The 13393-nt window shown below is 45.8% G+C and overlaps 1 protein-coding gene across 4 annotated transcripts in view; it reads right to left on the minus strand.

Annotated features, from left to right (window-relative positions):
* Window positions 1-13393, minus strand: part of ITSN2 (intersectin 2) — a 94303-nt gene that overhangs the window by 9009 nt on the left and 71901 nt on the right. For 3 of the 4 annotated variants that reach the window (XM_075414933.1, XM_075414932.1, XM_075414931.1), the window contains 2 exons: window positions 1950-2071; window positions 173-279 (listed from right to left, as the gene is read on the minus strand). In XM_075414933.1, coding sequence (XP_075271048.1) covers window positions 173-279; window positions 1950-2071 — 229 coding nt within the window. Of the gene's footprint in view, window positions 1-172; window positions 280-1949; window positions 2072-6388; window positions 10113-13393 lie in introns of those variants that run through there. The other variant, XM_075414935.1, reaches the window with a different exon arrangement.

The raw sequence follows: 13393 nt of genomic DNA on the forward strand, positions 1-13393 counted from the left end.
CTCCCTCTCTGGGAGGCAGTCCGAATGCACTCCGCCGCTCTGAGTGCACGCGTGCACAGGAAACAATCAGCAAGGACAGAAACATTTACCCTAAAACCAGAAAACTTCCCGGGGAGAGCAACAAGAGAATGAAGACGAAGAGGAAAACGTAACAATGTGCGTAAGGACTCACTTCAGTAGCTTTGTATTTGACATGATGAGTTCCTTCCAGTTAACGAAGATCAGCCCCATTTCTCCTTCCGTGAGGTAGCCCGAATCAGCCATCGGCTTCAGGAAAACCTGCAGACGCAAGATCAGAAAGGTGAGCAATTCTTCACAGACAAAAGCAGCTCAGCCTCTTGTTTAGCCTAGTATCAACTTTGCATTTTTGTGCCCAGTTTCTCAGGAGAAGTTTAAAGCAATCCCTTACTAGTGCTTGTGACAGCTGTCGCTATTTTTCCTAAGTGTGGGACCTCACTCCGACGCCAGCATCGCCACTGGCGAAGTGGGGCCGAGCGCTGGGACCTGCAGGCAGAGCATTCCCATGATTTTGGAGTCAACCCCTACACAAATTACACCTACGCATCGCCCCTGTCCCCACACCCAGAGCGCTCGCAGCCAACCTGCACGCAGAACGACAGCTTCTCTCCGGGACCCTGGGTAGCTGCGTGCCTGTGTAACTCGCTCTGTGTAACATCTTTAACACTTCACCATGCAGTGGTTTTACATCAAGAGGTTGTCAGATGCCCAAGACCACCCAATGCTGGCCAGTTCCTGCGCTGCCTAGTGAGGGGGTCACAGAATCACAGAATAGCAGGGGTTGGAAGGGACCTCTGTGGGTCATCTAGTCCTACCCCCCCTGCCAAAGCAGGGTCACCTACAGCAGGCTGCACAGGACCTTGTCCAGGCGGGTCTTGAATATCTCCAGAGAAGGAGACTCCACAACCTCCCTGGGCAGCCTGTTCCAGTGCTCCGTCACCCTCAGAACCCTCAGAGTGAAATAGTTCTTCCTCATGTTCAGCTGGAACTTTCTCTGCTGCAGTTTGTGCCCGCTGCCTCTTGTCCTGTTGCTGGGCACCACTGAAAAGAGCCTGGCCCCATCCTCCTGACACCCACCCTGCAGATATTTGTAAGCATTTATAAGGTCCCCTCTCAGCCTTCTCTTCTCCAGGCTGAACAAGCCCAGCTCCCTCAGCCTTTCCTCGTAGGAGAGATGCTCCAGTCCCCTGACCATCCTCGTAGCCCTCCACTGGACTCTCTCCAGTAGCTCTTCATCTTTCCTGAACTGTGGAGCCCAGAACTGGATGCAGTACTCCAGATGGGGCCTCACTAGGGCAGAGTAGAGGGGGAGGAGAACCTCCCTCGACCTGCTGGCCACACTCCTCCTAATGCACCCCAGGATCCCATTGGCCTTCTTGGCAGCCAGGGCACACTGCTGGCTCATGGTCAACCTGTCGTCCACCAGCACACCCAGGTCCCTCTCCGCAGAGCTGCTCTCCAGCAGGTCTGCCCCAAGCCTGTACTGGTGCATGGGGTTGTTCCTCCCCGGTGCAGGACCCTGCACTTGCCCTTGCTGAACTTCATCAGGCTCCTCTGTGCCCAGGTCTCCAGTCTTGCTTCCAGAAATAAAATCGGAGACAAAGGCAGGCAATCAACTTTTACAGTACTCGTACAGCTTCTGCTGAGAGCCTGTGCAGCTTTACCGGACAACCCAGCCCAGCCCATCAGCTTCACACTGAGCCCAGACACTCAAGAACAGGATTTGGGAACCAGGAAGGTCCTTGTAAGATGACGGCTTTCGCGATGTGATGTTTTTGCCTGGTGGACAACCACTAGAAAGGGAGGTGCTCACATAACCTCACCTTCTTCCTCCAGCACTTCACAGTGCGTAAGAATCCCTTTATTGCTGTTATTCAGTAGGACAGAGGCGGTTTTCTCCCAAATGCATTGTCACACCCGAGACATCTCACCTCTAAGACAAGCTGAAGGTCATCCATGTACCTTTCCTCCGTCTGAATGAGCTCGTGAATGTAGCCCTGCCTCTTCCTCTCCATCGGCTGCATAGTGTCAAGGCTTTGGAGGTCCGCACACCCTACAAGAAGCAAGCCAGTCGCTCAGATCCCACTCAGGCCATCAGAGCTGACAAATTAACAGAACTGCATCAGCATACACCAGCTGGCAGTGCAGACACACACACGTCGGTTGTCTTTAAAATCCCTGTCCACAGCAGCAACGGGTTTCAAGATGGAGTGATGCAGTAGGCGACCCCCTCCCCGCTTTTTGTCTTTTTTCAGTCTGTCATCTTTTTATTTCTTCAAACATCCCTTGTTCTGGTGCTGTGATGCCAAAAAAGAACTCCTGACTTATGCCACTCCATTTGTCTCATGATTTTTCTCATCTCTTCTCCCTTTCTGTCGTATTGCTTCAAAACTGTCATTTTCTCTCGCCTTACGCAATGTCTTTTGCGAGATGAAGTCATCTAGAACGTGTCTGACTTCTGACATCGCACCTTTAATCTCTACCCCATTTCTGAAGTACTCTGCCCTGGTGATTAATTAATGATACAGACCACCAGTGCAAATTTGTACATTTGCAATGCATAATATTATAGTTGTGTCACTTTACAGTTGCACAGCTTTTTTTCTCATTTAGAAGCAAGGTGAGCCTGAAATAGCTTGAATCATTTTTATGCCTGAAGTATGAATAATCAAAATCATGCACAGGACCACGCAGACATTCAATGACACAGACCCCAAGTTGTCTGTAACCACATGCAGACCCTACAGCTTCACGCTGCTTTTTCGCTACTGTATACGTGTTAGTAAGCGTGACAACGATGTCCGATATTTAGTAACTGAATCAAAACCGGGAAAAACCAAGTGGTAAATCTGTTTAGATGGGTAAAGGAGAGCACAGAAAGTCAAACTCTGTCCCTCTGTCAGCTGCCACTTGCTAGCAGAGTACTGCAAAGTAGCAGGGAAATAAAAAAGCCGATTACAGAGCATCTGAGAACACACATCTATCACTTGATGTGGCGGCATCAGGTTGCAATACAACGTGAACTGTGGATTTTTCAGGACAGCAGAAAGGGCATTGCAGAGACTCACTTAGATCTGGTGTTTCTAGAGGAACGACACCTTCTGAAAGCTGGCAGGGGTGGTGACAGGCAGCGTGACCTACAGCACGAAGGGCTGTGTCTCCCTTGTCACCCTCACACCTCTAGGACACTAGAAAGTGACTTTATTCAGTGCCCATGTACAGATCTGTTTATGTGAAGGTCGCTCTAAATAATGAAATGAAAATGAGTCAGTAATAAATCTGTGGGGAAAAAAAACCCAAGAAACACTGAACATTTGGCTAAGCTTGATGTGCCAGTGGGCTAATGGGAACCTCATAGGCTTGTGCGGTTCCTGCCGGACAGGCATCAAACTGCTCTGCAGGAGCAGCACCCTTCAGCAGCAAACACTCGTCAAATGAAGTCTGATGATACCACTCAAAGTATTTTCACAGGGAAACCCTCCGAACAACACAAATAAGTAAACCAGTGAAGGCAATAGCTTATTTAAAATCAGGACTTTTCAGTTCTGTTTTGTACCCCTAAGGAAGCTTAAGCTTTCTGCCAGGGTTTGAAAAAATGCCCCTTTTTATGAAGAGATCAGGGACTGCAGCTTTTTGATCATGCAGAATGCTGCTTCTGGCCTTAGTTATTCCCAAAGCTACAGTCAGGCCAAAGTTAGATGAGAAAAAGGAGTAAAGTTACAGATGAAGGCGATTCCTATGAAGTTTGGTATCTCAGTCCATCCAGATGGACTGTGGCCAATGTGTGCTACCTCTGGATTCCAGTGTCATTCTTTAGCCTGCACAGGACCGAGTTTAAGCCCGCCTGCTTCCTAAGATTTTGATAATTTGAGGATAATCGAGGGCTTGCACAGTAACCGGATTTCATTTGTCCAGATGTGGAAGTCTCAGCCCTGACCACGTGGTTCTTTTCTACCACAAGGTGCACCCCTGCAGCAGAAGCAGGGACAGACTGGTGCTCCCGCTGCTGCTTGCTGCTCTCACAGCTGCGACAACGTCCACGCGCTCCCATTTGTGCCTGTCTCACACCGCCTGCTTAAAGGTGAAGCAAACGCTGGAAGGAAAAGAGGCCTTCTTCTATGCACCTACAATAGATTTGGTTTATAAGCTCATTATCAGATACAAAAATGCAGTTAAATTAACTGGCTCCTGCACTAACCTTGTTAGGACTGCCAGCTTTTAGGATGAATGGGGGAGTGCTATTTTATATTTAAATAAGGACTAGTGAAAACACCCCAGATTTTGATGGGTCTGATGATAGTGGCACAGAAGCTCAGTACACAGTCCGCACACCTGATTTGAGAGGGTGAGCCCAGGCGCTTGGATCTGAAGGGAAGAAAGGCGAACGAGACAGAGAACAGGACAACCGACCTAGCCCATTTGCCAGCGTTTTTCCAAAGCGGCCACAGCAGCCCATGGGCTCACTGGTACGGAAAGCGTGGACCTGCTGCTCTGCCTGCCCTCCTCCCACATTCCTGTTCCCTCCTTCCCTCCCATCAGTTCTGGCACTCGTCTGACTCCCAGCTTCACTCCCTGGCAGCAAACGAATCCCGAGGGGGGGGAAAAAGAAAACAGTACTTTTCTGCTAGTTTAGCAGCCAGGAATGTGTGTGGAAGCAGTAAAACTGCCTTTTTTTGGCAGCAGCATGCTGTTGGTTTGGCTTCTGTCTGGCGAAGCGTCATCCCAAGCTCCCCACGCAGCTAAGCGAGAGCAGCGAGCTTTTTGGGAGTGCCTGCAGAGGGGAATCCGAGCTGCCCACGCCGGGGACTCGCTTCCCTCTGCGGACGAGGTACGAGGTTTGCCTCGCCTTCGGAGGGACAGCGCGGGACATGGCCCGCCCGGCTCCCTCCCGAGAGCAGCACCGCAAGCGGTGGCTGCCCGGTACCGCTGAACTCGGGGCAGCGCAGGAGAGCGATGCCTGCGGCAGCGGTGGTACCTTCGGTGACAAATCCCGCTCTCCAAGGCGAGGAAGCGGCTGTCTTGCAGGGGCAGGGTAAAACAAGCTGCAGGGTTTATAAACAGGCAATCCCAGTCTCTGAGGTTATGGTTAAAATTATACTTCCTTCTCCAAATATACCCAAAAGAGAAATACTTTCTTCCTACTAACATAACTAACTCTGCACGAAAAACTACCGAGTTTCACAGTTAGATGATGTTCTACTCTGCAGGAGATCCAAATGTCTGAAAAACATGGGCGGCTGGGGGAGAAAACCTTTTCAATTACTGACATATTCTGGATTTGAGTACGTTCAAGGGGAAGAGTGACACTTTCTGAAGAAAAGAAATCCTCCAATGAAAGAGAGATTAGAGACCTAGCATCATTTTAAAAAATTTCAATTTTTTTCTTTGTTAAAAAAGGTGGAGTGCATTAAAATTCTTCACTCAAAAGCCAGTTCCAGAGACCTGATGTAAAAAGCAGATGGATAAAAGGCTTTCAAATTCACCCAGATCTGCCTGGGCACCGAGGGCTTCGTCCCCTTCCCCAACAAACTCCACAAGCAATGACAGAACACGTGAAAACGACAGCTCGGGAAGGACACCTTCAGCCTCCAACATGAGCTCAGGTCCTGCAGGATCTGTCTACAGCAGAGGCGTCACTGCGTCGGGTCACCAGCGGAGACTGTTTCGGGGTAGAGCTGCCCCATATGAACCGCATTTGTAAGGAAATAGCTTGAGTTTGTTTAGGGTTGTGGGTGGGGTTTTTTGGGTGGTGAGTTTTTTGGTTGGGGAGGGTGTTTAGTATTTTGGGTTTGTTTTTTTTTTTAGCTCAAGCCAGTTGATATGGCTGGAAAAGGCAGATAAGGGTTGGGTTTTTTTGCCTGCATTAGCCTGCCTCTATTTTCCCAGGCTACCACAAGAAGATGACATCTCACCTTAAGTACCACGGGCGGGCGTTAAAACAGCCCCTTTGGTACAGCCCGATGGTGTCACCAGACATCGCCCACAGCCATTTTCCAGCCTCTGCCGGCACGCGTCAGGCTAACGCGCTTGCCGTGCACTCCTGGCACTGCCTGCAGCCACCGGTAGCCTCTGCACCTACTGAAACCCGTGAAAGGAACTAATCCAAGACATTTACCACCGTAGAAAGGTTGGTTTCCATCAAGCCCTGGGAAACATAGTAAGAACTTTTACCCAATCTCCCCTCATCAGTAAATGCAGCATACTCTCCGTGCTACACCAGAAGAAATTTATGATTCAATTTTCAAGAGGAAAAAGGCAAAAGTAAGTCGCCCCGTCACAGAGCCAGGTAACATAATGCCCGTAGCAAGCTATTCAGATGGGAAAAAATCCTCCCCAGATGGACAAGAAAAACCACAACAGACAAACTAGATCCTTTTATGCGTCCCTTTAATAAAACACATTTGCATAGTTATCTTACAACTTTGTTCAAAAACAAAGATGAGCAATTGCCTCATGCTAAGCACAGCCTGCGTTTGCATGTCTCAACAATCATCCCCAAACATGAATACTCTAGCTCGAGAAGAACAACAAACGAGATTTTTAAGGCAGCGCACACCATGACGTAGCAGTTTTATTGGTTCATGACATCGAAGCAGCAGGACCCCGCAGCAGCTCCCGACACTGCTACAGGCCAAGGTTTGTCGGCATTCCGACGAGCAGACTTATGTACAGGTGTTCTCAACCCCGCTCCAGAAAATCACACAGGGGTACGATCTGACAAAGCATCGCGATGGCGCAAACATCCAGTGATGGCAGGAGACATTGCGGTTATTAGTGTGTAACATTTCTGTCGGAGCTTCCTGCCTTCTGCGCTCCTAACTGTAACATTTCCGACACCGCCGTTACGACAGCGCGGCGCTGGCCGCCCCAGCCCCTCACGCCCGCTGCCTGCTCGCACACGCCAGCCCCGCAGCCGGGCACAAGACTTCCCTGCACGGATCCGACTGCTGGATGGGGAACTCGACTCTGCAAACTACGCTTTTGTAAAACTACGCTTTCGTAGGTCGTTAGTCCATTGTGCAAACCAGACAGTCACAAATTCAGAAGCGTTTCAGTACCTGTTCCTGTGCACTTACAGCATCGTTTACACTCTCAGCCCCGGCCACACCATGGCCCCTGTTCTCTGCTGGCCCACAGGAAACAACATGAAGCAAGTGCTGCGCTGCAGGCGACACCGTATTTTACGTTCCTGGTTGGCTTCAGCTCTAACTGATAACCTGTGCGGCTCTGAGCAACAGGCAGACTCTCAGCTCTTCACTGGGGACCATCAGCTCAACAAGTAATTTGATTTTCCACCTTGTCCTTGGTTCCAAAGCCAACATTTTTCACCCAAATAAGGGATGAAGCTTCAATGCTAATTCTACTTGGCTGGCTGGGATGGCAGCTGAACCCAACTCTATGCACCTTTACCAACAAGGGATTGCATGCAACCGGAGAAAAAGTAACATTTTCTAAAGAAAAAGTCTGATTTAACCCCGGCTTCTATTAGCTACACCTCTTCAGTGATACAGAACATTATTTTAAAGTAATCTTGCCTTAAACACATCCTCAGCACAGTCTTTCCTATGGATGATCTGAAGTATGTGTACGATTCTTTCCGCACCGTGTGCGGCGGAGAGCAGGGCTCTCAGGTGATTGTGCTGGAGCTGCGTTAGGCAGACTTTTGCAGTAGAGAGAAATACTGAAGGCAGGGACTACATCTCTTTCAATCAGCATTATTAAGGTGTGTTATTATCATTCTTACAGCTAGAAAATTTAGAGTGTACTCAGGTAATACTGAAACCCGGAAAGGTAACCGTGAAAGCCCCGAATGCTTCATTTCAATACTCCTCAGCTCAAACTGAGGGGCAGCTGTTTCAATAATCATCAGTGCTCATATCTACATAGCCACCCATGTATTTCACACTACTTACGCGAAACTTTACCTAGTGCTACCCTAATCTCCAATTGTATCAGCTAAAAAATGGGTAGAATGCCAGCTGGCTTTGGAAAGCACCACGTAACTGTTTCCTAGAACATCCCAGGCAGGATGGGAAGCTGTTTTCCACTTTTTTGAAGACAATTAGTAGCAATTCGGCACTCAAGGAAAACTGTCACTGAACATTGGGAACTCTGTTTGGCTCAAATCCCACAGGTTAACAGTGCCTTTTAGAAAGGGGATAATTTATAAGATCACCTAATTATTCGACTGCAGTAAGTGACTGCTTGATGCCACTGGTGTAGCACAGCACACCTCAGCCTGGATTAAACAGGCTTTCAAAGTCAGAAATTCAGAGAAGGCAATTCAGGGTGATTAGCATATTTTAGTAGAAATACTTAAAATGTAGTTTCATAAGGAAATCAAGTCAGCTAGAATACTCGAGGAATAATCTAGCACATCATTTGCCTACAATAACACAATTTCATTCTATAACAAAATATTGGTTTAGACAAAATACATCCAGAATAAAAATCCATTTGTGGTTTTATGTAGGCACGCTGCTGTAGTCCATATTGCACAGAAGACATCTCTCTGAACTAAAGGACACATATACATTATTTGATCAAGTACATTAAATACATAACATCTCACTCTGTCTATAGAAATTTTGGAGAAAGACTTTTAAATCTCTGCAACTGGACCAACCTTTTCCTGATAGTACCTTCACAACATTCATATATATATATATGTATATAGTAAACAAACAGTGTTTTGTAAACATTTCTGATTGCATAAGTGACTTTTGCTGTTTCGTAACCAAGTTCAGGAAACCAACTAAATTAAATGCTGTCTCTACTAGGTCTCTCCTGTTGTTACCAGAGCACAGAACTACTTAAATCAAACAAGCAGTCTGCTACTAAGCTAATCCTTTTATTTAAAGGAGTATCAGGGTTATAGTCCCGATGTCCTGCTCCCTCCCTCCCCCCAGGCTGACAAAACGTGGGCGCCGTCGCTGCACCGCACTGCTGACGAGCCAGAACTGTACCTTCACGGACCACTTTTGAGCTGAGGAGCATCGTTCCTTTTTTAAACCCAAGCGCGCTGCCTTCAGCTCCCGGTGTCTGTTAGTGTTTTCTGGCAACGTCTCCTTATCGAGGTTACCTGTGTATTAGGCTGCTCATTTATTTAACAGAAAGCAGAGCAGCAGCTTTCAGACAGTACTTTCCTCAAGTCACTGCAGACTGCAGCCAGGTAAAAACACTATTCAGTACCACTAGCTCTTTAATGAAGAAAAGGGGCAGGGAAAGACTCTAGCAGCACAGAGGCTGTGTAAGTACTTACTGCAGTAACTAGTATATGATTGCTGTTTGATAAAACTGAAAGCAAATATGACTTATCGGAAAAAAATATTTAAAGGAAGGAGGTTGTTTAGGGATAGGACATACTGAGCCAAAACAACCTGAATTCCTGCTATAGTACTGCTGTGAAGGAAGAAAAAAATTACAATATCCTCCACTCTGCGGTTAAAAGTTCTTTCCCCAGTTAAAAAGGGTATTAAAAGGCTGGATGGACTGCGCCTGATCTAAATCTTAGATCTCACGGTGTGTTTGCAATCACAGTGACTATCAGCAGCAGAGACAGGTAGGGTTTGTTTTCTGGATGAGCCTTGTAGGCCGCCCATTTTAAAAGCTCAATATATGAGATTAAATCAAGTCCATTAGAACAGTAACCAGCGAACGTTTTCATTCTGCAAAGTATGTACATCACAACATTAAAAGAACACGACTGCCCATTCAAAACAGCTCAGATAAACTGTGCAAATAGTGGGTCTTTGTGTGTCTGCAATCCCACCATGCAAACGATAACTTGATATGCATGCCAATGATCTACGATTATCAATACCAAAGAAAAATACTAAAGGAAACAAGAATGAACAGCAGTGAAAGCCACACAAAGACCCACTATCCTTTCCGCTTTTACAAATCAACTGTAACTGTAGATTGTAAGAAAACCCACAAAAACCTAATTTCTTGACTGGATCTATCGTTCAAACGAAGCAAAAGGATTGTGTCAGAGATATGTGAGCAGGGCTGGTCACCCTGCCTCCACGCTACAGTCAAACTTGGATAGTGGGTCTCTGAGGTGCTTTCACACTGGAAGACAACATTGGGTCCTAAAAAAAACAAAAAAAAAAATGAAGGATAAAATGAACATAAATTTGAAGAGTGAAACATATGAGTTCTACGGACAAAGACAGAACAACACCAAAAAGGTCAGAAAGGAACAACTAACATTCAACTTCCTGAAAACAGACATCATGAGCTGCTACTCTTGCAATTTCATATTCATAAACTCACACACAGTCTTAAGCACTTGTGACCAGCCACCACCGACTCTGAAAAACACTTGCAGCTGATTCACTTGGAGAAAGAAGTTTCTTCCTAAGGAACACTTCTGCTATGCAGACTCCACAACACAAGGTCAAGCTCTGAAGTTTTTTTTAAGGCAATGGCAAAATTCCCCGAGATGTCAATAAAGCCAGGATTTCTCCCGGGAAATTTGTAACGAGACATTAGAAAATCTTGTCAAGAAAAGCCTCACTGGAAGTTATTAACATTGGCACACAAAAATTAACCTGTTCAACTCTGTTCGAAGCCTGAAAGGAAATGAAACCTCGTCTCCAGTAATACATACGTGTCCCTGTAATAGGAAGTACCACATCACCCAACATTCCCCTCAGAAACCACGGTCTCCAGGGTGTAGCAGAGGCACAGCAAAGCCAGGTTAAAGGCAGATGTACAAGGTGGGCTGCAGCTGCACACAGCCTGCGGGCAAGCCAGGGCCTGTTCCAGACCCAAGGGTTTCAGCCTTGGAAGCTCTATTGAGCCTGACTGATGTTCACCAAATAGTTTTAGAAACACAAAATGACTACGTCACTGTGCACTAAGGGATTGATTCTGTATTTGATCCTTGGTAAAAGGGGTAAAATTCCGCAGCTGCTGAGTAGAATCTTAGAATAAAATACTAATCTTCATGTGTTAAAAAATGAATGTGGACCTGCGACATGCAACACCTCAAAGCCACCGATACCACGAATTCTTACTCCGTAATCCTAAAGAGAAGCTACTTGGCAATAACTAGAGAACTTAAAAATGTGTTGTCCATATACAGACACAGAAATGCACCCGCCACGAGCATGTTCAGCAGTTGGTTTTTTCACTGTGAACACCCTTGAAAATTGGTCAGCTTCATTCATTCGACAGTGGTGGACATGAATTACTAATGATCTTTTGTGCACGGAGATAAACTTCTGGAAATACAGATCCCTGTTGTGAAAAGGATGGGGCTTGCCTCATTAACGTGTCACATCTACAAGTAAGGTTTGGGGAGGAAAAAAATTAGGTGTATCTAGTTTTATTTTTACAAACATCAAATCTGTACCTAAGGAAATTCACACCATTGTCATATGCGTGTCAAGAACAGTCTGCGAAGAGAGGATCAGTTCCCAGCCTAACCAACTTTTGCCACTGCAGAAGGCAGAGCAGGCAGGTTTAAATGGGGGAAGGAGGTGCTGATCAGGCCATGGGGACTACCTGCAGCTCTCGTCTAAGTACACAAAGGAGTAACATAGATGCCTGGTACAACTAGCACAACATTCAGCTCTATGAAAGACCAGTGTCACAAAGGAAGATGAAATACCTCAGATGAACTAGAAGCCTCTGCACACTGAGCATAGCTATGTCCACCTGCCTGAGTTGTCCAGCTCTCAGAAAGAATGCCTCCAAGAGATGAACAGATCTCTAAGAGACATCCAGCAACCAAGTATGCAGATACAGCTATAGTATCTGGTCTTGCCTCCATCTGAGGTACGTGAAGGGAGAAAATCTCAACTACAGAAAATATAAGCACAAGGCTCTTACCCCATCGATAAGAAAACAAAATGAAAAAAAGCTCTCTTGCTGAAAAAGCCAACAAATAAGGAGAGAACAAGTTTCTACGATCAACTGTTTAAGGCAGACGGAGACTGGCTGAAATGACAAAACCATCTCCAGACCAGGCCATCGGGAAGAACTGTGAAGCAGTAAGTGCAGCCCTTGGGAAGATCGAGAAGAAAACCTGGTAGACGTGGCTTAGATGGGTACTGGCGACACACAAAAGATCTGACCCTAAATAGTTGAGCAAGCACTCAACAAAGAACAGAAGATTATGCATATTCCCTTTTAAATCTATAGCTATGTATATTTTGAAACCTCCTGTGTATCTTATTTATTCTTTATGGTGACTTCTGTGCAAACAAGGCTATTAAAATGTCATTAAAATGTGTTACTCATGTCTAGCCATCACCAAGGTCATTGAGAGCATGACTCCCAAGTATTTTGTGTTCTGCAATCACCTGGACTCAGTTGTATTTATGAGACTGTTGACAGACCTATGACACCCTTCACTGTTTTTTTTCCTTGCAGAGACCCTGTGCCACGACGTGCAGCTGCACCAACAGGAAAAGCGATCTTGCCGACACAGCCTACTCTGTTCAGAGCGCGACGTCAGCAGCCTACAAGAAGAAACAACTCGCTGACCTAAGTTCATTCTTTGCTAGGGAAGTTTGCCATTACAGCTGTAACCAGTTAGTCCCAGGAAAGACTCTGGGTACAAAGGTGGTCCATATAACAGCGTTTACATCTGAGGGAAAACTAGAATTTTCTTAAGTCGCAAACTTATTTGAGTAAACCATATCTGCCTGCTCCCTTTCAAATACCATTGCATTTGACCATCTAGAAAACACAGTTGGAGAAATTGCTATTCTTCAACAGAAACATTACAATACTCAGATTTACAATTCTTTAAAATACAATGTATTTTTTAAAATTATATTCTGTCATATCTCCAAGCTGGCTCCTAGAGGGCCACATCAACATTTCTGTGGGACAATCCCTTAGTGATTTCTCACCAGTACTAGTGATAGTTTCCGCACTATATTGAGGTAAGAGCAAAAAATATTTTAAGGAAATGTAAACAAGTTTGAAAGTTCCATCAGTACATATTTAAATACTTCTCTGGTTACTGAAGAATGGTACAGCACTAGCTTACTGCTAGCTCAGACTTCACACTGTATGAAAGCAGCCCAGCTGAAATCTGTGTAACGGTATTTGCACGATGCTGTGCTTGAGCTAACAAGCCATGCTGGTTTTGAGCAGGCTCTGGACTTTAAGCAGGATTTTTCCTGAAGTTTCCAAATGCGTATGTTTTAATATCACAAAAGACTGGCAAATCCCAGCACAAAACTGAGGTACAAGCTACCTTATTTGAAATACTCAAATAATTAAAAAAAAAAAAAGAAAAATTCAGTGTATTTCATCAACAGGCAGATTTTCTTAATTAAGCACTAGTAGATCTGCTTTACAGACAACAGACTACTTCTTAGAGAAAATCTTAACAACTAAGTACAGACGACTT

Source organism: Opisthocomus hoazin, chromosome 2 (assembly GCF_030867145.1).
Source record: "Opisthocomus hoazin isolate bOpiHoa1 chromosome 2, bOpiHoa1.hap1, whole genome shotgun sequence".
In the NCBI taxonomy this organism is placed as follows: Eukaryota; Metazoa; Chordata; class Aves; order Opisthocomiformes; family Opisthocomidae; genus Opisthocomus; species Opisthocomus hoazin.